This window comes from Saccharomyces eubayanus, chromosome VIII (genome assembly GCF_001298625.1).
Source record: "Saccharomyces eubayanus strain FM1318 chromosome VIII, whole genome shotgun sequence".
NCBI lineage: Eukaryota > Fungi > Ascomycota > Saccharomycetes > Saccharomycetales > Saccharomycetaceae > Saccharomyces > Saccharomyces eubayanus.
In genome coordinates this window covers 197483-223189 of record NC_030983.1, presented here as the reverse complement: position 1 = coordinate 223189, position 25707 = coordinate 197483, and the positions used below count along the sequence as shown (strand labels likewise).

The 25707-nt window shown below is 39.3% G+C and overlaps 12 protein-coding genes and 1 non-coding gene across 13 annotated transcripts; 10 read left to right on the top strand and 3 right to left on the bottom strand.

The window, feature by feature from the left end:
- Positions 1-108: 108 nt before the first annotated feature.
- CKA2 (casein kinase 2 catalytic subunit CKA2) lies at positions 109-1128 on the bottom strand (the record flags this gene model as incomplete). Its single annotated transcript, XM_018367907.1, has 1 exon — positions 109-1128. The coding sequence occupies one exon, from the start codon at positions 1126-1128 to the stop codon at positions 109-111; it is 1020 nt and encodes a 339-aa protein (XP_018219289.1).
- A 368-nt stretch (positions 1129-1496) lies between these two features.
- On the top strand, positions 1497-2270 carry SLD7 (Sld7p; the record flags this gene model as incomplete). The annotated part of the gene is made up of 1 exon (XM_018367906.1): positions 1497-2270. The coding sequence occupies one exon, from the start codon at positions 1497-1499 to the stop codon at positions 2268-2270; it is 774 nt and encodes a 257-aa protein (XP_018219288.1).
- Positions 2271-2338: 68 nt separating this feature from the next.
- LPL1 (putative hydrolase) lies at positions 2339-3748 on the top strand (the record flags this gene model as incomplete). The annotated part of the gene is made up of 1 exon (XM_018367905.1): positions 2339-3748. One exon carries the CDS (start codon positions 2339-2341, stop codon positions 3746-3748), a length of 1410 nt encoding a protein of 469 aa, XP_018219287.1.
- A 204-nt stretch (positions 3749-3952) lies between these two features.
- Positions 3953-4047, bottom strand: DI49_4900. Its single transcript has 2 exons — positions 4010-4047; positions 3953-3989 (listed from the first exon to the last, which is right to left on the bottom strand). It is a non-coding gene; the product is annotated as a tRNA-Lys (tRNA).
- A 1312-nt stretch (positions 4048-5359) lies between these two features.
- Positions 5360-8011, top strand: ASE1 (Ase1p; the record flags this gene model as incomplete). Its single annotated transcript, XM_018367904.1, has 1 exon — positions 5360-8011. One exon carries the CDS (start codon positions 5360-5362, stop codon positions 8009-8011), a length of 2652 nt encoding a protein of 883 aa, XP_018219286.1.
- A 272-nt stretch (positions 8012-8283) lies between these two features.
- On the bottom strand, positions 8284-9486 carry SGT1 (co-chaperone SGT1; the record flags this gene model as incomplete). Its single annotated transcript, XM_018367903.1, has 1 exon — positions 8284-9486. One exon carries the CDS (start codon positions 9484-9486, stop codon positions 8284-8286), a length of 1203 nt encoding a protein of 400 aa, XP_018219285.1.
- Positions 9487-10036: 550 nt separating this feature from the next.
- Positions 10037-11434, top strand: NOB1 (rRNA-binding endoribonuclease; the record flags this gene model as incomplete). The annotated part of the gene is made up of 1 exon (XM_018367902.1): positions 10037-11434. The coding sequence occupies one exon, from the start codon at positions 10037-10039 to the stop codon at positions 11432-11434; it is 1398 nt and encodes a 465-aa protein (XP_018219284.1).
- A 366-nt stretch (positions 11435-11800) lies between these two features.
- VHS3 (phosphopantothenoylcysteine decarboxylase complex subunit VHS3) lies at positions 11801-13786 on the top strand (the record flags this gene model as incomplete). The annotated part of the gene is made up of 1 exon (XM_018367901.1): positions 11801-13786. The coding sequence occupies one exon, from the start codon at positions 11801-11803 to the stop codon at positions 13784-13786; it is 1986 nt and encodes a 661-aa protein (XP_018219283.1).
- A 601-nt stretch (positions 13787-14387) lies between these two features.
- Positions 14388-14840, top strand: TMC1 (Tmc1p; the record flags this gene model as incomplete). The annotated part of the gene is made up of 1 exon (XM_018367900.1): positions 14388-14840. One exon carries the CDS (start codon positions 14388-14390, stop codon positions 14838-14840), a length of 453 nt encoding a protein of 150 aa, XP_018219282.1.
- A 659-nt stretch (positions 14841-15499) lies between these two features.
- Positions 15500-16738, top strand: ETT1 (Ett1p; the record flags this gene model as incomplete). The annotated part of the gene is made up of 1 exon (XM_018367899.1): positions 15500-16738. One exon carries the CDS (start codon positions 15500-15502, stop codon positions 16736-16738), a length of 1239 nt encoding a protein of 412 aa, XP_018219281.1.
- Positions 16739-17813: 1075 nt separating this feature from the next.
- On the top strand, positions 17814-18995 carry RSB1 (phospholipid-translocating ATPase RSB1; the record flags this gene model as incomplete). The annotated part of the gene is made up of 1 exon (XM_018367898.1): positions 17814-18995. The coding sequence occupies one exon, from the start codon at positions 17814-17816 to the stop codon at positions 18993-18995; it is 1182 nt and encodes a 393-aa protein (XP_018219280.1).
- Positions 18996-20146: 1151 nt separating this feature from the next.
- On the top strand, positions 20147-23206 carry RAT1 (ssRNA exonuclease RAT1; the record flags this gene model as incomplete). Its single annotated transcript, XM_018367897.1, has 1 exon — positions 20147-23206. One exon carries the CDS (start codon positions 20147-20149, stop codon positions 23204-23206), a length of 3060 nt encoding a protein of 1019 aa, XP_018219279.1.
- A 952-nt stretch (positions 23207-24158) lies between these two features.
- Positions 24159-25487, top strand: STD1 (Std1p; the record flags this gene model as incomplete). Its single annotated transcript, XM_018367896.1, has 1 exon — positions 24159-25487. The coding sequence occupies one exon, from the start codon at positions 24159-24161 to the stop codon at positions 25485-25487; it is 1329 nt and encodes a 442-aa protein (XP_018219278.1).
- Between the last annotated feature and the right edge of the window lie 220 nt (positions 25488-25707).

The following is a 25707-nucleotide window of genomic DNA, read 5'->3' as shown; positions in this document are numbered from 1 at the left end:
CTAATATTAAAACTACAAAGTGAAAAAACATTCTTTTTCAATTGGAAGACAGGGCAAGAGATGAGAGAAGCGAAAGAAGAATTGCTTTGGAAGAACAACGTCGTGTAGCTACTCAAACTTGGCTTTGAAAAACTTATGGTCCATGGCTTCCTTTGCCGTTAGTCTTTCTTGGTGATCATATCTTAATAAGTTGTCAATCAAATCGACCACTTCAGGAACTGCTAGTTTGGTTTCAGGAGTGATGAAATGAGTCCATGCTTTTTTGGTGAAGTCTCTCATTATGTTGTCATATTCAGATGGTAGATGTAAGCCGTACTTGCCCAAGTATCCTAATAATTCCTTGGTTCCCAGTACTGCGGCAATCTTTACCAGTTGGTCGGGATTGGAAGACCCTTTGAAAAATGGCTCCTTCTTGAAAACAATCGCAGCCAACATACAGCCTACTGACCACAAGTCCAAGGAGTAGTCGTACTGGTTCAAGTTTACTAGTAGTTCTGGTCCCTTGTGATAACGTGAAGCGACACGAACATTGTAGTCTACACCTGGGTGGTAAAACTCCGCTAGCCCCCAATCAATCAGTCTTAGCTTCCGTTCCGTAGGATCAATCATCACGTTCTGTGGCTTTACATCTCTATGCATTATCCCCATCGAATGGCAGTAATCTAACGCAATCAATAATTGGGTGAAGTAAAATTGGATGTCAGGAAGTTTGAAAGTTGGATATAGAGTCCTAAAATCAACATTCTTAATCTCCTCAAAGATTAAAGCAGGTATTTTGGAATCAGCGTCTTGTACTATATCGTAAAGGCCGACAACGTTGGGGCCACCTGTCAAATTAGTTAGGATTTTTAATTCTCTATAAATTTTCTTCATCTTGACTGGTTTCAGGACCTTAATGACACATTTTTGGTTGTTTACAATACATCTACCGCTAAACACTTCCGAATATTTCCCTCTTCCAATCTTGTTGATAATCTCGTAATTGGAAATCTTCCCCCAATCGATGGTCACCCCTTGTTCATAATCCCAATATTCTTGTGGTCTCTCTTCGCAGGCATTCTTGTATACTCTAGCTACGGAGTAGACTCTGTTTGACTTTTGGTTTAGTGTTGACGGAGGTAGTGGCATTTCGTTCTTTACTTTTTTAGCTTTGTTGTTTCTTCTATTTTCCGTAACCTTACAGCACTATGATGTTCTTCTAGTATTTTTTATCTTTCGGCGATCATGCACACACAAATAAAATACTCACACCGATGAATTGCCAAAGCTGAATGAAAGGAATGGCGTTGGTTTTATTTTGTTCTTTATTGCTTTCACCCAGATAAGATCGTTGGAAATTTTTCGATCGGTAGCTTGTTTTACCAGATTCGGGCGAAGAACGGGCTACTCAAGGAAATTTTTTTCCTTGAGCATTGGTAAGAGCTTCCTGGTGACAAACTTATAAACGATTAGCTGCCTTGAAAGGGTGTGTTTCGTGCCAATCTACATGGATTTTGATGTCACAGAAACTATGTACATTAAATTTTGTGCTTAGCGGAAAGCAGGGCGATTTGGTCATTAGAGATGTTCAACTTTGGGGGGATCACCTCGTGGTCTGTAATCCAGTTCCGGAGTGGAAAGGGCAATTCGTTCAGTATGTTGAGCTTGGAAAGCTGCCATTGTGGATCCGCTCCAAGGACATCCGCACATACAGATGTTACAGCACTAGCGCAACCACATTAGCTTATTTTAAATCAAAGCTTAAAAACGCGAGTCGAGGCATTGTCATAGAACTGTCTGACAAGGTTGACCAGCGGTCAAACGAGCCAGCATATGTGATTCTGTTTCGAGAGAACACGGAACTAAATTGCTTTCGGGTGGACTTAGCAATGAAGCATGAATTCGATAGCCAAATTTTCAAATTAAAGCAAGAGCTTGGGAAAACAAGGGCTTCTGTCTCGAAAGAAGGTAGCATCGATATAATAATACAACAATCTCAACAAAGGAAGATCGGAACAAAAACCAAAGTGTACCGCAACGTCCAAATTAATGATAAGCGCCTCCAGTTCAATGAAACGTTATCCAAGCTTATATTAGGTGGCCTCCGGCTTCGAGGCATTCCCAACTCCACTACAGATTTTCAGAGGCTATACAAGACAACTTTCGATACCGCTGAGTTCGCGCACAGAGATGAACTAAAACGCATCTCTATGGGATCTGGCGAAGATATTTCATTCGAATCATTGCAGGAAACAGTGGAGACTTTGCTAAGGCTATTTACAAAATCATGATGGACGGGAATCATTAATATATATGCTTGTGAAAAACAATGGAAAGATAAAGGTGGCAACCTCGAATTATGATTAACATTGAAACTCTTTGCAGTTCCCCGAAAATATCAAAACAAAGCTTTGAAATGCCTTCTGACAAACACCTGTTTGTCTTGATTCACGGATTATGGGGGAACTATAAGCATATGGAGTCCATGAGGACAACCCTTTCCGCTACTTTGAAGAAGGAAGACGTCAAGGATGATATGATATATTTCTTACCGAAGCAGAACGCCATGTTTAAGACGTTTGACGGTATTGAAATCATTGGGTATAGAACATTGATTGAAGTCTGTGAATTTATCCGGGACTATAAAGATGGAAAAATCACCAAAATCAGCATAATGGGATATTCACAAGGAGGATTAGTGGCCAGGTTCATGATTGGTAAGATGTTGACTGAATTTAGAGAACTTTTTGAGGACATTGAGCCGCAATTATTTATCACCATGGCAACGCCTCACTTGGGAGTAGAATTTTATAACCCCATGGGCACAACTTATAAAAGTGTATTATTTGCTACTTTAAGGGCATTTGGATCCACCATCTTAGGCAAAAGTGGGAGAGAATTGTTCATTAAAAATTCTAATAACGATATACTAGTCAGACTGAGTCAAGATGAGTACCTTGAGGCACTTTCGCGTTTTAAGTGGAGGTTGGCCTTTGCCAATGTTAAAAACGACCGTACAGTAGCGTTTTATACTGCTTTTATCACAGATTGTGACCCATTCATTGATTACGAGAATAAACTAATGTACACTTTTGAGGAAAAAATTCCAGGATCGGATTATAGCGGCATATTACCAAAGATTGTTGATCTAAATGCTCTAAACGTTAACAGCCATGCTCCTACCAAACCAACTAAGACTTATAAGAAGTGGCCCACCATTATTCTTATAGTATTTGTAGCTACGTTTTTTGTCTTCCCTGTAGCACTGATTATGAATGGCCTGGGAACTGCGTATAGTCATATTGTTACTTGCAAGTACCGTAAAATGATGTCAAATGGTGCGTTTCATACAGCGGTCAGAGGGAAGTTGGGATTGACGGAACAGTTGAAGGGGTATGTTGCAGATGCATATGGTTCAATTTTAAATTCTGCTCTAGACACAGACACAAATAATGAGGCAAGCAACAGCAGCGCTGTCAATGAAGAGGAGCTTCCTTGGAAGGAGTTTGTCGAAAAATACTCGACTATGAATGACGGTGCTTGGAAAACTGGATTCAAAAAATTACCTTTTGATGACAGCCGGAGGACAATTTTGGAAAATTTGAATCAGTTGAAATGGATCAGGGTTCCGATCTACATAAAGGCAGTAAATGCTCATGGAGTGATCGTGGCTAGAAGGGGGCTAGACGAGAACACAGCAGCTACTGGAAAAGCATGTGTTGAATTCACGGGACAGTTATTGGCGTACTTGATGCAAAAGAGCAATTGAGTTTTCGATTGATAAAAAAGGGATTTTTTTTATATATGTACTAAACGAGTCTTACGTTGCGTTAGAAATACACTACCTCTTTAGAAAAACGGATAAGCTTACTTTTGCAATTTTTACTTTTGTGTATCTGCAAAATTGACTAAATAGGGTACCGAGTTATACAATTACAATTTAAATAATTGTAGAAAAGTAAAAAAGAAAGAACTCCTCATAGGGGGCTCGAACCCCTGACATTTCGGTATCCTTGCCTAAGCAAATTGCTTAAAAGCCGAACGCTCTACCAACTGAGCTAACAAGGATGAGTTCTTCGAAAACGAAAGATTGCAGATTCGGTGCTGCCTGAAAGCAATGTAGAATCCATATTCTCTTTGTTTTTCTTTCTATGCCGTGTTTCTATAAACCCCATTATATATATGTGTAGACTTTTCCGTGCGAAAATCATCACTTGACTGTTGCGCTATTATATAATCTTTTGCGCTCGACACGAGTCTGTTGAGTCTATACCGTAGTCATGAGTACAATTCTTCTTTGGACATGAGAAAAGGGGTTTAAGTGAACGCTCACCCAAATTATTAAATTACATTTCTCAGCGATTTCGTATTTTCACGAACCTTGGACTCAGCACATTTGTCATAAAAAAGGTCGGTTGGGCGCTGTCCATTGAATACTCGCAAGCAACGCTTTTAGAACGCTTCCTCGCTTCAGGAGATGGCTTAGCGATACTTAGTAGCGAATGTACCGAAGTCTTGCTCTGAGGTCAATGTCTCTCTCGTAGTTGAACAGTTTTGGTCCGCGAAGCGGTGAAAGAAACGACTATTGCAAAAGAAATCGGCGAGAGTCCTATGAAAAATTACCATAAGCACTAACGCATACATTTGTTTGATTAAATAAAGGAATCATATTCATATCCATTTTCCATTCAGTAGTTGTAAGAGTACTTCACCCGTAGTCTTTTCGTTCCTAGATCTTATTCATGATATAAAAGGAGTGGCTATACTCGGATATGTTTTTCTTTTTCTTTCTTTTAGAAAAAACAATTAACTGTAAAATATTTGAAAATCTAAATAAACGTAATGATTTGCCTGTATTTCTAGTTTATATTTTGTTCTTATTTTCGATTGATTCTCCGTTAATACGATGACATTTAATCAAAAAAATAACTATGAATAATTATTAAGCTTCGCATGATATAAACAAATCGAATCAAGAAACTGGTTGCATAGCTTGAACTCCTTATGTAGGCGTAAATAATAGTTAACACTAAATCTTTTGGGTCAGGTTATTATTGCTGTTTGCTGTTTATCTCGTAAAATAACCGCCAAGGGAAATCCGGTAATCGTATAAGGTGATCAGAGTTTATTCATGTAGTATTCCCAATGCGGTAAAAGGTAAATACGTTTGAGGAAACAAATACAAAAATATTATTGATGTCGAAGGCCAGGTTTTCTAACAGAACAATAGAAACAAGTACAAGCATTTACTCGAAACTGACAGTATCTACCGCAAAAGTTGACAGAATCTTTTTTATAGTCACCTATTTATCATTGGAAACCGCCTTTTGGCATCGAGATTTAAAACTTACATTTTCGCTTTTCTACGTTTGATGTTGACATGGAGACAGCAACATCCTCCCCTTTACCTATTCAATCAAGGAGCAATAGTGACAATTCTAGTACAATAGTGCCGCATATGAACCCTTCATTGCAAACGCCATTGACCATATCGACAATGGTCAATCAATCAAACTCTAGAGAATTTATGAAGTTAACTCCAGTCCGTATCAGAGATTTTGGGTCTCCCTTGAAAAACGTATCCACAAATCACCGTTTCTTAGACTCAGATAATGGTAGTAATAGTACGGTTGATAACATGTATAAAGAGAATTTCAACCTCATTTCAAGGGAATTGGAAAAGTTACTGGAAAACCTAAATGTGATATATCAAAATATTGGGTATTCTAATACTGAGATCATTAACAAAGAGAAGCTCATATTCACTACCATATCTAACTCTATAAAGCAATTTTTCGAACAAGCTGACGAAGAATTGAAGAGACTGTCCATAGAAAATGAAATTGAACAAGATATCCTAAATAACATCCTGGAGGTAATAAATGACCCAAGCGGGATAAAAACTATTCCTGATTTATACATCCGAAATGCCATTCTACTCCAGGAAAGCAAAACTGTACCACAATCGCCTAAAAAGCCCCTTTCATTGCTGAGCAAAAAGGCAGCACTAGACACTGCGAAGAACTTCGTTTTGGGAAAGTTTTTACCCCAACTACACAACTACTTGAAATCTCTAGTCACTCTGAAAAAACTCACACAATGCGTAAAAGAAGATCTTCAAGGATTGACAAGAGCAGATAGTGACGCCCTTTCAGCATTTCCTGATTTGGACATATTAACAACGTATATGACACAGATAGAAAGTACTAAAGATGATGTCAATTCGTCCATGAAATTTATCAGAGATAACAAAAAGGATATCTTGAAGGGATCGGCATTCAAAATCATTGACCAAGAATCTGTGAAACACATGAATGAGATTATAACAGTTTACGAGGAGGAATATAAAAGGAGGTTTATAACCATACTCAAAAAAAAGGACATCATTCTATCAATTTCTGAACAAATCGAAATGCCGCTGTCAACAGTAACAGATAAAAATTTTGAGGCAGATTTGAGATCATATGGAGAGAAAAAACTTCTCACATCAGAAACGCCTGACCTATATCCTGTGGACGGAGAAATAATGTCTAAAATTGACGCAGTATTGAAGAGAATGGAAGCAATCCACAGTGAAAGAATGAACAAAAAAGATCTTTTAATGGAACAGTGCCAAAAACTTTGGACAAAGCTTAAAATCTCTCAAGAATATGTCAAGTCCTTTACACATAGTCACTCAGGTTTTTCTACGGAAACCTTAGACAAGATAAATATAGAACTAACAAGACTCGAACTGATGAAGAAAAAATTGATCAAAAAACTTATCTCAGACTCCTGGGACAAAATTAGAGAGCTATGGGACACGCTACAGTATTCAGAACAAAGTCGGTCTAACTTTATCATAGTATTCGAGGAACTGAGAAGAAACGCTGCGACTTTGCAGGAAGACGAACTTCTCTTAGAAACTTGTGAAAACGAACTAAAAAGTTTAGAGGATAAATTGATACTTTATAAACCGATTTTAGGATTAATATCCGATTTTGAATCTCTACAGAAAGATCAGGAATTTTTGGAAAAAAGCTCTAAAGACTCTTCTAGACTATTATCTAGAAATTCTCACAAAATTTTACTGACCGAAGAAAAGATGAGAAAAAGGATAACAAGGCACTTTCCTCGGATTATCAACGATCTAAGACTCAAATTAGAGGAATCAGAGGGTCTATTCGATCAACCATTTATGTACAAAGGCAGGCCACTTCCAGAAGTAATTAACATTCAACAACAAGAACTAGAAGCAAAATATCCAAGATGCAGGGTCAGAATGCAGAGGTCAAAAAAGGGAAAAGATGTTGTAAGTAAAGAAAATAGAGTTCAGAAAACTACTCCCAAAACCACTCAAAACTCAATCAGAATACCAACAGATATAGATTTGAACTCAATAAATATGATTCATAAAACGCCTTCCAGAAACACGGTGAGKCAGTTTCCAAAAAGTGGAGCATCTCGTGAGAATTCAGTTCCTCGTCATATGCAGGGAACAACACGGTTATCTAGTCCTAAAAGAAGAAATACAAAATTACTGCCGCCGACGATAATATCGAAGGGCTCTAGAGGGAACTCACAGAGGCCTGCTTTGAACAGAGGTAAATCGTCTGACCTTTTGTTATCTCCTATGCTAAACCATACAGTAAACGAATGTCCAGTAAAACCGCGTCAATTATTTCCACTTTCATTAAACAAAGTCGACGCAAAGGGTAGTCATATTCCACAACTAACCAAAGAAAAGGCAATGGAGCTTGTCAAACGATCTGCTGTCCACACCGGTAAGGAGAACATAAGAAGCCTAGATCGTAAAGACTCAATAGAAGACTATGCAGCGAAACTGAGCAGCCCCTACAAGGAGTCTGAGCACAGCGTTTACAAACTCTCAATGTCACCCGATGGTAAATTTCAATTAAATATTCAACAGAAAGATCTTGAAAGTGGATTTGACGACACCAGTATGATGGAAGATGAGAATGATAAGGATTTTATTACATGGAAAAACGAGCAAGTGTCGAAGTTGAGTGGATACTCCTTTACCAACGTTTGATTTTTTTTGATCGTACGTCTTTTCTTCTTATCCTCTCCCTTTTTGACTGGTCTTTTTTTGGTCATCACAACATAATTTTTTTTCTTCTTTCTTTATCCATTACTCCATAGTCTGGATAATACTCTCAATGGACATCATGAAACTTGTAATATTCAATATAATCATATAGGCATCTGAAATCAATATAATCAAATTGGCTAGTCTTAAACGAAAATGTATCATTACTATCACTTTATTACATAAATAATTATTACGTAGGTATTAAAAATGATTCACCAATGTTTAGGTTCCATGCCTTCTGGAGGTGAAGTTTTGACTTCACCCTTAGATACATCCTCCCAGTCTGTGCTTAATGAAGTGCCGTTGCTTTCTATAAATGATTTCATCATAGCTCTCCTAGTGTCTGGATCAGCTCCGGCGTAAAGCTTTTGGAAAAAGGCATCAGGAGATCCCGCATCTTCTTCACCGGCATCATCATCATCGATATCGAGTTTAGACCAGTCTATGTTTTTTTTAGAAGACGATGGATAAGAAAGTATCTCTTTCGAGAGTGTTTCTGCCGATGCAGTCAATGCTGAAGAGTCCAAACTCTCGCTTATCTTGGGAGCTCTTGAAAATTCCTTTTGAGAGTCTCCTTCTAAGTTTTTCCATTGTACTTTGTCTGCTTTGCTTAAAGTAATTTCCAGCTTTTTCGAAAAAACTTTTAATGAGAGTGGTTGTAAATCTACCTTGTGAGAAAGTTTAGCATTGAATTGGAATTCAGACCCATTTATCGGAACTTCATACGATACTGATAGCATTCTTCCATCCTTTGGAGAGATTATTAAATTTATCTTATCTTTAGACTCGGGAAGGTTGGCAGTGAATAAGGATATAGTAACAGAGTTATTGGATTGGTACCAATCCACTCTAAACTTTGGGGGTTCTTGACTTTGCGTAACAACCTCACTTTCAAAGGGAAGAGTTGTTTTCCCAGGAACTGGCAATTTCTCCCTTTCGTCTCCAGCATTTTCTGCTGTTGAAACTATATCCGTAGTGCTAGTATCCTTCTGCTTCTTACTTTTCCTTTTCAATTTTATTTCCAGACGACTCTCCCATAGGGGCAAAGTACCATCAACATAACCGAATTGTTTGGCCTTCTCCATGTATGAGTACGCCTGTTCATAATCCTTGTTATTGAAGAAATGAACAAAGTAACGGAAGTAAACAAGGGCTATTTTCGATCGGTTGCCTCTACCTTCAGCCGTTCTCAATGCCTTGTCTAAGAGAGCTTTAGCATTCCCCATGGTTTCATCGTTATGCCAATCAGAAAACCCAAAATAGAGTTTTTCAAGACATGCTGCTTTGAAAATAAGAGCGATCAGGTTTGTGGGAGAGTCCTTCAGAATCGCATCATAAAGATGAAGAGCTTTCAAAGGTTCTTTATCATCGTACAAGGTTTTGTAAGCACTTTTCAAATCCTTTTCCACAGGCATTCCTGTTTGTAGTTTCTGGAATGGTTGCTATTTCTAAGCAGAAAAGATAACCACCCTGTTATAAAAACTTTTAGTTCTCAAATGCTCATCAACAATTTAGGAGGATCAACTCTCTTGATACTTGAGACCCTAAAAACATTAGCAATTTCATCGTATACAGTGACATATGTTTTATTTAATGACAATAGTCAGGAAGACTCTGGTAGTTGTAAATGCTTACAGCCGAATGAGTATCGCTTATACCGTTGATATGTATCATGACCAACGTATAATAAGCAAAAACTTGATATTAAAATTTGCCTAACTTCGAAATTTAGAAATAAATTTCTTTTCTAAAATAAACCCAGACACTCCATACCAAGAGACTAATTTTTTCCGATGAGCTTTGTTTGACTTTTGCAAATTTTTCATTTAGTGAGATGGATTATTAATATAGTAGCAGATCAGATAGAGCTTGAATAATAAAGTGACCCCTTAGCTTCGAGCAAACAACATCATTAGCATCATCCAAAGTCTTTGCCCAAAAATTTTTATCAAGCAGTAGCAGAGTATGACTGAAAACCAGACAGCTCATGTAAGAGCATTAGTACTAGATGCCACTCCATTGATTACGCAGTCATATACACATTATCAGAATTATGCCGAATCCTTTTACACTACCCCTACAGTGTTCCAAGAAATTAAGGATGCCCAAGCTAGGAAAAACTTAGAGATTTGGCAAAGTCTCGGAACTTTGAAATTGGTTCACCCAAGCGAAACCTCGATAGCTAGAATAAGTACATTCGCTAAGTTAACCGGTGATTACTCCGTCCTAAGTGCTAACGATTTACACATTCTTGCCTTAGCATACGAGTTAGAAGTGAAATTCAATAAAGGTGATTGGAGGCTGAGGAAAAAACCAGGTGATGCACTCGACGAGTTAAAAACCGAAGAAGAAGCAGAGGAGAAAGAAAAGGAGACTGAAAACAACGAAAAGGAGGAGAACACTGGAAACATACCAAAGAAAAAAAACAGAAGAAGAGGAGGAAAGAAGCAAAAGGCCAAAAGAGAGACAAGAGAAACTGAAAAGTCATCACCAACTGAGAACGAAAACAAGGTACACCTTGACCAAGACACTAAGACAGAAGAACACATTGAAGAAACAGAAACCAAAGAGGGAGTATCTAATGATGAAGGGACAAAGGAAACATCCGAATTGAATGAAGAGTTCGAGAACGCTGATGATGATGGTAGTTGGATTACCCCAGATAACTTGACAGAATCAATAATTAGGGATAATGGTGAAGATACTACTGGTTCGTTAGGCGTTGAAGCGTCCGAAGAGGATCGCCATGTTGCTTTGAACCGTCCAGACAACCAAGTGGCATTAGCCACCGGTGATTTTGCTGTTCAAAATGTAGCACTGCAGATGAACTTGAATCTGATGAATTTTATGTCAGGCCTGAAGATCAAGCGACTTCGTAATTACATGCTAAGGTGCCACGCCTGTTTCAAGATGTTCCCCTTACCAAAGGATGGCAAACCGAAGCATTTCTGTGCCTCGTGTGGTGGACAAGGTACCTTATTAAGATGTGCGGTTTCTGTGGACTCGCGCACAGGCATGATTACACCGCACTTGAAGGCCAATTTCCAATGGAACAATAGAGGTAACAGATACTCCGTAGCCAGCCCCCTATCCAAAAACTCTCAGAAAAGATACGGTAAAAAGGGACATGTACATTCCAAGCCACAGGAAAACGTGATTCTCAGAGAAGACCAAAAAGAATACGAAAAAGTGATAAAGCAAGAAGACTGGACCAGAAGGCACAATGAGAAGATTCTAAATAACTGGATCGGTGGCGGCTCTGCAGACAACTACATCTCTCCGTTCGCCATTACCGGCCTGAAGCAACATAACGTCCGCATAGGTAAGGGAAGATATGTCAATAGTTCCAAAAGAAGAAGCTAGTCTTTTTATATATGACTGTGTAGTATATAGTTGCCAAACTGCCCTTTTTCCTCCATTTTTTTCACGTGGTTTTTAATGACGTTTTCCAAAAACAACATGTCATGTGCGCTTTTTTGCCCTTTTTGCCCTTTAAACTTTCTGGCGGGAGAGTTCAAAAGACCGAAAAGGTAAGAGAGCGTTTCATGGCTCAGCATGAAGTCCCCTTATGGAGGTAGACGCTGCCTCAGCTCTTTGAGGAAATTTGTTTTGAAAACTCTCCAGTAAAGTTGTTACTAGATTATTACAGAAAACGAGCCTTTGAGAAGACCACATTAGTTTGAAGAGGAACAAGAAAGAAGAAAGCAAAGAAATCAGCACAAATACGTAATGCCAGCAAAATCTGGATCGAAAAATGACAGGAAAGCAGTGCCTCCAACCGTTTTGGCTGGAGCAGAGCAAACAAATTTAAGCACGCCGGCAATGCCCGATACAAATTCTACAGGACCATTGTCATCTGTTTCTGGCCTCGATATAAGGAAATCATCTAGTCCCAGCCGTTCTCACACCAAGTCGATTATGAACGTTAGTGGGTCATCTGGCGCCGTCGTCAGTAATACACCTGAGCCGGGTTTGAAAAGGATACCCACCGTTACTTTCAGTGACCCAAAGCTCGGGTCCCTCAGGTTGGATATGGAGCAGACTCCGTCTGGTCAGGTGACCAGGCAGCCTAGTGAGAAGAAAGCAGCGTCTGTACACATTGCTTCGGATAATAACGACCAAAGCAGGACGTTAGGGGACATAAACACAAAAACTCCAAAGGATGGAGACACTCCCGCTTCTTCCTTTTCGACTCCAACCTCTATATTATCCAACAATGAGGGAGGAAATAACGTAGCCAGCCTGCTTGCAAAAAAACTGAGTCTTGCTGGTGGAGCTGATTCCATTCTGAACTCAGACAATAGTTCGGATAGCCCTAAAAAGGAGCATCCACATTTTTACGTGGAAGATCCCTTGCATACGCCATCTGTTAGATCCAGGTCTAACAGTACTAGTCCCCGCCCCTCCATAGTAATGAACACGTTCAATCCAATAAATATTGAGCGGGAGGTCTCCATATCGAAGACCGGGGAGCCCACCTTGCTGGAGTCCGTTTTAGAAGAAGCCTTGTCTCCCAATGCAGTTCCAAACCCATTGAAGAAGGAAAGCGTTATGACGAATTTAGATCCGAGGTTACCTCAAGATGACGGTAAGCTGCATGTGCTTTTTGGGGCAACAGGCTCGTTGTCTGTTTTCAAGCTGAAACATATGATAAAGAAACTAGAAGAGATTTATGGAAGAGATAAAATTAGCATTCAAGTTATATTAACAAACTCAGCAACAAAATTTTTTGCGATGAAGTACATGAGGAAAAACAAAAAACCTCACAACATTAATGATACAAAATGCAATAATACCGATACTAATACCAATAAAACCAACAATACTAATACCACTACTAATACTAATACTAATACTAATAACAATAACAATAACAACAACAACAACAACAACAACAACAACATTAATAATGCTGCTCTTCTGGAATCACCTAGCTCTAGAAATATGCCTTTGGACACAGCCGCTTTTGGCCTGAAAAATGCCCAAAATGAGGAAGATAATTCCAAGGTTTCCGATACAGGATTTCCCTCTTTAATTTGCAGTGGCCGTACGTTGAGCAACGCTTCAAACACTGTATCACAACATCCTCAAATCGAGTTGCCACCACATATACAATTTTGGACAGACCCAGACGAATGGGATGTGTGGCGGCAACGGACAGACCCTGTCTTACATATCGAGCTACGTCGTTGGGCAGACATACTGGTCGTTGCACCCTTGACCGCAAATACGTTAGCAAAGATTGCACTTGGGTTATGTGACAATCTTTTGACAAGCGTGATAAGAGCATGGAATCCGACGTTCCCTATATTTCTAGCGCCTTCAATGGGCAGTGGCACGTTCAACTCTATAATGACTAAGAAGCACTTTAGAATTATACAAGAAGAGATGCCGTGGGTAACTGTATTCAAGCCTTCTGAAAAAGTTATGGGTATCAACGGTGATATTGGGTTAAGTGGGATGATGGATGCGAACGAAATCGTGGGCAAGATTGTGGTCAAATTAGGCGGTTATCCTGACACTTCTGCCGGGAAAGAGGGAGAAGGAGAGGACGAGGACGACGATGACAACGATGATGAGGAAGACGAGAATAGGAAGAACGATGACGATGACGATGACGATGACGATGACGATGACGATGACGATGACGATGACGATGAAGATGAAGACGAAGATGGCGGGGAGAATGGCGGAGAGGGTCCCGATCGCTCTTAGATAGGACTATTTTACTATTGTAAACGCTGAACTATATATATTTTCATAAAAGCAAATTCGCCTATATCAGTGTATAATCTGAAGAGCACTCTAAAAATAGCCTATTTGCCGATGGGGCCATCACGTTACGTGTTTGTGCTCATTATCCAAGCAAGTAGCGCGGAGGTGGTGCCTCTTACTAAGGTGGTGCCTCTTCACTCTATCGGATGCTAGCTCCCCGGAAAAGGGAGTCGTTCAAATCCGATTCACTATTGCAAGCTTATCGCAAAGCGGGTGAGATCGAAAGCTCCACAGCTCTGTGCTTCGTTTCACCTTTCTGTTTGTGCGAGCTTCGGCCCTGTCAGGGAAAAAAAAGAAAGAAGGGGGCGGTGGCAAAGACTGCATCGGCCCAGTAGCAAAGAAGATATAAAAGGGAAATAGTCGCCACCGAGGTCGTGCATCAAGACTCGTTCTAATCCTTTTTATTCTTGGTGATATGCAGTTTTTAAAAAGAAGATCAAGAGGCCTATCTACCAAACAGTAACCACTTTACTCATTCACCACTACCGAGTGAAGTACAAAACTTTATCAAAAAAACCAAAAGAACATCCAAAACGCAACGATGTCTGACATAAACGGAATGGAAATTCCATCCAGAAAGGATGAAATTAGACAAGTCACTCCAAAGGATCCAGTGCAAGAAATGGAGGATAAGAGCATCTACCACGCAAAGATAAAAAAATCCGATTCCGGGACCGGCCTGGGTGGCATACCGTTGCATTCAAGGTCTTCTAGTAATTCCAGCATAACATCTACAGGCCAAAGCAGTAGGCGAGTGACCAAGAAAACAACGAAGAAAAAGAAAAAGAACGCTTGCTATTTTGATAAGTGTTCAAGTGCAGCATCAAAATTCATTGGTGACTGTAATTTTTGCAAAGGCCATTTTTGTTCGAAACACAGATTAATGGAAAACCACGCTTGTGACGGCTTAACAAGCTGCAAGGAACAACTACATCAAAGAAACGCTGACAAGCTAGAGGCAGAACAAACCAAAGCTCCAAAGATACAAATTTAAACCCGTATCGCGATCATACACATCTAATTCACCGGGAACTGCATAGTAACGTCTAATCGGTAACAGTGTTACACAAGGGAAAAAAAATATCGCCTTTGATGCATATCTCTACATAACAACATGTATAAATTACATAGATGGTCTCTTGTTCTTTTCTCTCTTTAATTTCATCCAGAGAGACCATTTATTGTAACAGTTTACTCATATATAAGGTATAACTCAATAATAACCAAAAAGTGGTGCTATATCGTTGCGCAGAATCCCGCTTCCTTTCTTTTTTTTCCTTCTGCTGTGCATGCGTAAACGGAGCAATTACTCCAAAGAAGGACGAAAAAACGCCTTTTGATGTTTACAGTTCATTCAATAAGCGTTTACAAAATCTAAAAAAAAAACAACAAATAAAGCTGGGGTTACCTGCACCGTTTCTTTTTGCTGTTCGTGGACTGGCCCCGGAAAAATGTTTTTCCGCATCCATCTTTCTTGCGGACGAGAAGAGAAAAAAAAGTTGAAAGAAAATTTTCTTTTTTTCGGCATTTGGTATTGTTGCATATAAAAAACTTCAATATAAACTAACGAAGATAATAGAACAATTGAAGGCACCAAAGAAGGGAGTTGGAAGAAAAAAAGAGAGTAGCTCAAAAGAATACAATCATACAGAAATGGCTAAAAGACCCTTAGGTTTAGGTAAACAAAACAGAGAAAAGAAGAGAAAGGTGGAAAGCGGTGAAAAGACGGATGATGAGCCTTCAAAAGAATCTACACCAGCAAGAAGCCAAATGAGCGTCGAACTTGACGACGACGCCGATCTAGACGACGAATTGGCCCAACTGAAAGGTCTGTGGTCCAAATACTTCCACTCCGATAGAGATGATGAGTATGTTTTGAATGGTATCGTCCACGAATGTGATAGATTATTGCGTCTTTCCGAGGAGAACGAGGAAATCAAGAAAACTTTGAACGATGTATTCCATGGTATCTATGCCTTGGCCCTATCCGAACTGACTATTTTCAGAGCAGGGGATGAAGAAGCAACTCAAGAAAAGAGAAGAGAAGATGTATCTTCATTTTTTGACAGTGCCATCGAAAGAGTTGAATTAGGTCTTTCACGTTTTCCAGACTCCCAGTTTTTAAAATTGATTTTGGCAAAGATCATTTTCCAAAGAATTCCATTGGAACATATCTCCACCCTCGACTTGAAGTCAAAGAACGGAAAACTCAGCCTTGTTGAACAATTCGAGCGCGCTAAAGAGCATTTCTCAGTCTATGAAAACGATACAGAACTAACGTACGAGATTCTACAGATGATGAATGACTTATTGGACATCATCGAAAACTTCGGCCGTGAGCAATCTATTCAAGAAGGTATAGATAGTGATAACGAAGAGGAAGAAGAACTGATCGAGATTGAATTGGAACCAGAACATCCTGTATACCCACTACAACAATCATTGGAAGAAAACTACGAATGGTTAAGAGAACATTTCAGCAAGTTGCTCGACACCATGAATACCGACATGGAAGTATATCCATCCGTTGCCAATACTATCGGTGAACTATACTTGAAAAAAGCTGAAGAACCAAGCAAGATCTTCTTGAGCTTACAGTATGACGATGACAGCACTGAAAAGGCCAGCGACAAAGAAGCCAAGGCCGCCCAAAAGACAGCGTTAGCGCACACAAAGAAAGCTTTGCAGTATCTGGAAAAAGCCAAACTGGAAGATGATCCGGACACCTGGGTTCAAGTCGCTGAAGCTTACATTGATCTGGGTAACTTACTTGACAACGAAAGTGTTGAACAAGAAAAAGCATACGAGACCGCCGAAGAAATCTTAAGTAAGGCCAACAAGGCATCCCATGGCAAATTCCAAGATGTCCTTGACAACTTCTTGAAGAATTGAGGAATCAACGCCGCTTTGTATATTCGTGTCACATTAAATAGACTACTACATCTTTCTTCCTGTTTTTTTTTTTTAGTTTTTAGTTTTATAAAGAAGTCAAAGAAAAAACTGTTTCTTATAGCCAGTGTCAGAAATGCAGCCCCCCTTAAACTCTATTGCGGGTTATGCTTTTTTGGTTTCCTTTTGGGTTATCTTCATTCAGCCTTGAACGCGGTCCAAAGAAAGCTACGCATCAAGCAAATCAGAACAGCCAACAATTCTTTTGATGATGATCTAGAGTAATAGCGGCAGGCGTCCGCGGAAGCATTCTTCCGGAGTTCTTTTCGAGTTCTTTCCGCGGAATGAAAAAATCTCCGTCTTAGCTCCATACCCAGTATATTCGCGTAGGACAGTGGCCAGCAAAGCGATATGTCAGGGACCACGGTAAAACATGGCCGGCTATTAGGGGCAGCCGCTACGGTCTCGACCGAAAAAGCTTAAATAATAAAAAAAAAAAATCTCGCTAAGCCATTACTCTCCTGCACCAATAAATCAAACGTTCTTTAGAGTAGGTCAGGCAGCCCTTGAGGTTGCACGGCCTTACTACGCAGCTTCTGCAGCCCCTGGTTGTATGTAAGCGTTCCCCGTAATTTATCCGCAGTTGCCCTTGAGGGAAACCACTATAACTTTAGTTATCTCGTTACGAAAAGGAATAGGTGTAATTCTGGGCGGTTGTAGCGCGGAGTTAATTATTTTTGCGCTGTTTCTTTCTTTGGTGTGTCATTTATTTCATCTAAAAGAGTTGAGAATATTAAGATGATTAAAGAAACGTATATATATAAGGTTTTAGCGAGACCCCCAGAATCAATAGAAAAGTAACAAATTTCTCACTTACGTTAGCACAAACCAAGTAATTTTCTCTATACAAGCTTTTTCATTCATAAGTAGGCTTTACAATCGCTTAATATTTTATAGTGTATCAAAACTTCCGGTAATAGCATACTTAAGGTGTGACTGCTTAGTTTTGACTGTTAAAATATAAAAATTCACAAAAAGGACAAGAAAGCACGTATAGGTACAAAAGTATCCCAATTCAATGTCCAACGCTACAAATAATACTTTAGGCAGTCTTTTGCCACAGATGGAAGCAGCAGCAAATAGTGATTCCCTTTATGGCGATATGGTACCGAACCTTCGTTTTAATGTTACAATGATTGTCATTTGGGGTATACTGCTAGGAATACAGGTCATACAAGTTATCATGCGCCAATACTGGTTCACGGTGGCCTTTATATGTACAGGTATTTTGGAAGTGATAGGCTACGTAGGAAGAACGTGTTCACATTACAACGTTGCTTCCTTGGATCCTTTCCTTTTGAACATGATTTGTTTGACCATTGCGCCCGTTTTTACCATGGGTGGCATTTACTATCAACTGGCAAAGCTTATAGAAGTGTACGGGCACCGGTTCTCGTTATTGCCTTCTCCAATGGCTTATTCATTTATTTTCATCTGTTCAGATATCATCTCTCTGGTGGTCCAAGCTGTCGGCGGTGGTCTTTGTGGTGTGGCAGTTGTAGATGGCGACTCCCTAAAAACTGGTAATAATGTTTTCATTGCTGGTTTAGCTATTCAAGTCGCATCAATGGCCATATTCATCGTACTTTGGGGCCATTTCCTTTTCCGCATATATATATCAGTAAGATGGGAGCATCTTAATGCTAAACTCATCTCATTCAAACTCTTAAAGATACCCCAAAAGGATGTCGATTATTTGTACAGAGAAAAATACCGTGACTTGAGGCTTGAACCTAAACGTTGGGTTTTCCATTATTTCAATCTGGCGATGACCGTATCAGTACTGACCATTTTTACTCGTTGCTGTTATCGTTTAGCCGAACTGATTGTGGGTTGGGATGGCTACCTAATAACCCACGAATGGTACTTCATTATCCTGGATTCCTTGATGATGGCCATCGCTACAGTGACTTTGACAATTTTCCATCCGGGATATGCCTTCAAAGGTAGAAGCCTTTCCATTCCAATCACACCGGGTCACGTTGATCCTGAAACTCTGCCACATCCAGAAGACACTGATGATATTTTGGACGGTTCAGATTCAAATCAGCTTGATATCGAAAAAGAAGAACTCCAAATAAGTTTGATGTATCCAATTAATACCTTCAAGCAAATAATGTCTAAAGTGGCCAGTCCATTTTCCTCTAAAAATAAAAAAACAAATACAACAGTACCTCAGCATTCCCAGATGCCAATCTAATGACAAACCCGGCTTGACTTTATTCTTCGACCTTTTTCTTCATATCCAGTTCAATTTTCTCCGTTTTGTGAGAAAATATAGCATTATCTTCTTATAGATTCTATACCACATTTTATAGAACTATTGTTAATATACGTTTTCTTCTTTCTTCCATGCTTCAGCCATGTAACGCCATGTTTTCTATTTTGTTCTTATGTCATCGTATAGATTTTTCTCGTTTATTGTATTTCGCTTTAGCTGAATGTAGTATAGCAAAGTATCCATTTCTTCCTTTTTAGGAACGACTGCCTTAATTGAAAACGCACTCATGACGTATCCGATGATTACAACGGAAACACGACTTTATTCCAAAAGGAGCAATATTATTCCACTATTAATGAAACCGAATTGTGCGTAAGGAAAATGTAGTCTACCGCAATCGAACCGCTATAACTACATGTGTCTCATGTGATCTTTAAAAAATGCGATGCCGAGTAAGTCAGTAAACCAGCGAATATATAAAAGATACGATTTTAAACAACTCATTGACACATCTGTAAAATACTAGACAGTTTTCGGACCCTGAATCTTGAAAAACAGGAATAGTACTTACAACGATTGATGTACGAGTTTAATGTGCTGTCTACAATGTTACCATATCCCAAAAACCGCGTGCCCTATTATAGCTTTGTTTCAAAACCGCTAGCTTTTGTGCAAGAACCCACGTTTACACTCCAAATCTAAAATTAAAAGATTCAAGCATCAAACAAATCAAAAACACGTTCCCAAAACCGATCATTAGTGTAGCTACAGCTTTTTCAATACTCATCTATTAGGCGCTATATGGCCCGACATCATTGGCAAAATAAACCCTTTCTTTTTGCAACGATAACAGAAGCAACTAGACACCGTCAATTCTGGTAGAAAATATTGAAGACTATATTCTCCTGTGTATTATAATTAAGATGTAGCTTGGCCTTTCATTAGTTCTTGAATATTTATTCAATCCAAGAGTAAGTCGGGTAACCGGGTATGAATGGATAATTTTTTCAACTATCACACTGAAAATAAACCGAACCTCATCGACAAGTCTTGCTAGTGTATGGTACATTCGGATATTTTCAATAGAAAATCTTCTCCAAGAGACTAATTAAGCTAAACGTCATAATATCATGGGTGTTCCCTCATTTTTTAGATGGCTATCTCGAAAATATCCGAAGATTATCTCCCCGGTATTAGAGGAACAACCACAGGTAGTCGATGGTGTCATATTACCGTTGGATTATTCTGCCCCTAACCCAAATGGCGAGTTAGACAACCTTTATCTGGATATGAACGGTATTGTTCATCCATGTTCGCACCCAGAAAACAAGCCCCCTCCAGAGACTGAAGATGAAATGCTTTTGGCAGTTTTCGAATACACCAATCGTGTGCTGAATATGGCAAGACCTCGTAAGGTACTTGTTATGGCTGTTGATGGTGTTGCTCCCCGTGCCAAGATGAATCAACAGAGAGCGCGTAGATTTAGAAGTGCCAGGGACGCTCAAGTTGAAAACGAAGCAAGGGAGGAGGTTATGAGACAACGAGAGGAGGTTGGTGAAATAATCGACGACGCTGTTAGAAACAAGAAAACTTGGGACTCAAATGCAATTACGCCTGGTACTCCATTTATGGACAAACTGGCTGCGGCCCTACGCTACTGGACAGCATTTAAACTGGCTACTGATCCTGGTTGGAAGAATCTGCAGGTGATAATTAGTGATGCCACTGTGCCTGGTGAAGGTGAACATAAAATCATGAATTTCATCAGGTCTCAAAGAGCCGATCCTGAATACAATCCTAACACTACGCATTGTATCTATGGTTTGGATGCAGATTTAATCTTTTTAGGCCTGGCTACCCACGAACCCCATTTTAAGATTTTGAGAGAAGATGTCTTTGCACAAGATAATCGGAAAAGAAACAATTTCAAAGACACGATAAATATGACAGAAGAAGAAAAGAATTTCCTTCAAAAGCAGAATTCCGAACAACCCTTTTTGTGGTTACACATCAATGTTTTGAGAGAGTATTTATCTGCTGAATTATGGGTGCAAGGTCTTCCCTTTACATTTGACATCGAAAGGGCTATTGACGATTGGGTTTTCATGTGCTTTTTCTGTGGTAATGATTTTCTACCACATCTGCCTTGTTTAGATGTCAGAGAGAATAGTATTGATATTCTGTTAGATATTTGGAAGGTAGTGCTACCGAGATTAAAAACATATATGACATGTGATGGTGTTTTGAATTTGCCATCTGTTGAAACACTATTGCAACATCTTGGATCWCGTGAAGGTGACATCTTCAAGACCAGACACATTCAAGAAGCTAGAAAGAAAGAAGCTTTTGAGAGAAGAAAAGCGCAGAAAAATATGTCAAAAGGCCAAGACAGACACCCTATCGTAGCTACTGAACAATTACAAATGTATGACACACGAGGTAATTTAGCAAAAGGTTCGTGGAATTTGACTACAAGTGATATGGTGAGATTGAGAAGGGAGCTGATGCTTGCAAATGAAGGAGACGAAAAAGCAATTGCTATAGTTAAAGAACAAAGTGACAAAAATAATGACTTAATGAAGGACATTAGTAAGGAAGAAATCGATAATGCTGTTAATAAAGCCAATAAATCCAATTTTAATCTTGCCGAAGTTATGAAGCAAAAGCTAATAAACAAGAAGCATAATCTTGAGAAGGATAACGAAGAGGAAGAAGACTCTGCTAAGAGTAGTAAAAAAATAAAGCCAGAAAAGACTGAGTCTGAAAGTGATCTTGATACAGAGATCAAGGCTGAAATTGAAGCCGATGTAAACGATAGAGATGACACCGAGAGTACGGAAGTGTCAAGGTATTCACCTGCTCGGGATACTCTCATTTCCAGTGAAGCTCCTCAAAATGGTGTCTTTGATACGGACGAGTATGTTCGGTTGTTTGAGCCTGGCTATCATGAGAGATATTACACAGCAAAATTTCGTGTTGCTCCTCAAGATATCGACGAACTAAGAAAAGACATGGTAAAATGCTATATTGAAGGTGTAGCTTGGGTACTAATGTATTACTATCAAGGCTGCGCTTCTTGGAATTGGTTCTATCCCTACCATTATGCTCCCCTGGCAACTGACTTTCATGGATTTTCCCACTTGGAAATAAAATTTGAGGAAGGTACACCATTTTTACCCTTTGAACAATTAATGAGTGTCTTGCCGGCCGCATCTGGTCACACCCTACCAAACATTTTCCGGTCTTTGATGTCCGAACCTGATTCTGAGATTATCGATTTTTATCCGGAGGAATTTCCTATAGATATGAATGGTAAGAAGATGTCATGGCAAGGGATAGCGCTACTACCATTTATCGATCAAGATAGACTACTAACAGCTGTTCGTGCACAATATCCTTCACTTTCTGATGCTGAAAGAGCAAGAAATGTTCGTGGCAGGCCTGTCTTGTTGATAAGTGACAAGAATGCGAACTACGAGAGATTTTCCAAGAAGTTATACTCAAAAGATAGTAATGCCACTATTGAGGTAAAATTCCAACATTTCAAGAGTGGGTTGAGTGGTATTGTATCAAAGGACGTGGAAGGATTTGAATTAAACGGGAAGATGATCTGTCCAATTCAAGGAGGGTCATTACCAGATTTGTCTACTAGTTTGATATTGAAAATGTCATACCGATTAATTCCATTGCCGTCAAAGAACAAATCTATCATACTGAACGGGTTCATTCCATCAGAACAGGTACTAACGACATATGATCTTGATTCCGTAATGTACAAGTATAGTAACCAAAACAACTCTCGTCGCTGGAACTTTGGAAACGATCTGAAGCAAAATATTGTCCCAGTTGGGCCCAAAGGTATTACTCAATACAAACCAAGGACTGGCGGTTATCGCGCCTTCTTTTATTATGCTGAGCAGAATAGGAACAGTACTCAACCCGTCAACAACTATAATAAGAACAGTTACAATGCCCAAGCTGGTTTCAATAATAGTAGATACAACGGTGGTGGTAACAACAACAACAACAACAACAACAACAACAACAACAACAATAATAATTACAGCAGTAATTACAGACAAAATTCTAGGAACAATAACTATTCTGGAAATAGAAACGGTGGACAGTACGGCGGCAACGGTTACTCCCGGAATAATAACCAAAGTCGGTACGACAATTCCAGGCGCTAGTAAACATAGCATTTCTTTTATAGGCCCACACTTTCATGATGACTGTAGTTTTCTTATATTCCATAACATGTTTGTAGTACTATAATGGTCTCCCAAGATATTCGTATTTGCACTTCACAATGCAAACTGTAGAGTTTCACAATTAACAATCTGCTTATGTAGAATTTAAACAATGCCAAGGTGATATGCTACGGTTTTCTCTTTCGAAATATCGAGAACCTTTGCAGCCAAATGGCCAGGCCTTTTTTTCGTTTATGTATCTGTATATTTTATTTCAAAGATCTAGGGGAAAATAGAATGATTTTTTTTCATTTTTTTGGAAGAGGCGAGGAGAGCATCGTAACTATAATTGCGTTCAATTCAGCGCCGCTCTTTTTACCGACTTCCCTGATCGTAAACTACATGCTTAAGTTCTGGAAAGCAACCATTCAGGGATAAACAGTGCCGAGTGGGAACTTCGAACCAAACGGCAACCCCATTCTTAGACAATAATGAAAGGGCATCTTACACTTTCTCCTTGCCAATATGCGAGCTTTCATTGAAAAACGCTACGGCCAATGATCGGGTAACGTGGTGGGGGTGGAAAAATCAGATTAAAGTTTCTAGTATTTCCGACTGACTTAAGCAGGAAATTTTTGTACGCGGCTTTTTCTTTGCTTTTTTTCCTGCCCTCGAAAATACGGAAAATCTTCGAGTAAAAGCAACTGTTTGTTCCATAACGGAAAAATTCTGGGAGCTGATAAAAGGACAGAAACTATAGTTTGGAAATATTTCTTTCAAGTCGATGAAGGTGAGCCCACTCCAAACTTAACACACGAGGAAAAAAACCTTAAGAGGCATTGTACTGTACAGAACTTGATTAAATATATCAAGAGCCGTCATTGATTTCATACTCCAGTCACTATATCATATTGTAGGAGGATTTGCGTAAGTAAAACAGACAGAAATAATAATGTTTGTTTCACCGCCTCCAGCAACAGCGAGGAATCAAGTATTGGGAAAGAGGAAATCAAAAAGACGTGGTAGCAATTCAAAGAATGTTCAGCCTAGTGCTGATAGTGTAGATATAGATAAAAACGTCTCTTTTGTGCCGAACAACAATCCTTCATATAATGACCAAGAAGCAAATACACCGAATCACTACAGTCTGAATGCTAGTCCAGGGAGCAGCAGAAGTAATTTCGTTAGCACACCTCCAGAATACGCAGACAGAGCAAGAATAGAAATTAGGAAAAGATTATTGCCGACCGGAGGGAATAAGCCCGTCAATGTAAACAGTGTCTTTCTCGACAATGCAAACATTCAACAGGTAACCTCGCCAGACAGCCAAAGTTTTGTTTCAGATCATGCATCTTCATACGAATCCAGTATATTTTCACACCCATCTACTGTTCTCACACATGTCACCACAGATAGTTCGTTAATTGATTTAAAGACGCCGAAGTTCGTGACAGAAATAACGCTTGAGGATGCACTACCCAAAACTTTCTATGACATGTATTCTCCAGAGGTGCTTATGTCTGATCCAGCAAATATACTTTACAATGGACGTCCCAAATTTACGAAACGTGAGTTGCTCGATTGGGACCTAAATGATATACGATCTTTGTTAATCGTGGAGCGATTAAGGCCGGAATGGGGATCTCGATTACCGAGTGTAATAACCTCCGGAATAAACTTTCCACAATTCAGGTTACAGTTGCTTCCTCTCTGCTCCAGCGACGAGTTTATAATAGCGACATTGGTTAACTCGGACTTGTATATAGAGGCGAACTTGGATCGCGATTTCAAGTTAACGAGTGCAAAATATACGGTAGCATCAGCAAGAAAAAGACATGAAGAAATCATTGGATATAAAGAAACAATCATGCACTTGTCTAAGCCCGAATGGAGAAATATAATTGAAAACTACTTACTGAACGTTGCCGTCGAAGCGCAATGCAGATATGATTTTAAGCAGAAGCGCTCTGAATACAAGAAATGGAAACAGCTCAATTCCAATTTGAAAAGGCCCGATATGCCGCCTCCAAGCCTGATACCCCCCGGTTTCCATGCTCATGAACATATTTCCTCAGGTAGTCTTTTGAAAAAGGCTTTAATGAAAAACTTGCAATTAAAAAACTATAAAAATGACACCAAAACATTAGGTGCTGGTACACAGAAAAATGTCGTTAATAAGGTGTCATTGACTAAAGAGGAGAGGGCAGGTATTTGGTTACAATGCCAAACACAAGTTTACCAAAGATTGGGCTTAGACTGGACGCCCGACGGAATGTCCTAGCGAATTGAGATAATATCATAAAATCCAGTCGGCCAATCAGCCGATTAAATAAGAGCCTCAAAAATGTGTTTGATACACATACTATTATAGATTTAACGAACCTTCAAATTTTAAGTAATACTTTAATAATTTAATATAATTTCAGCCTAGTGCTTTAGTACTACGCTATGAAATCACGTAAAACAGAAAGTGTATATGTATCCTGTTATTGGAAACGCTA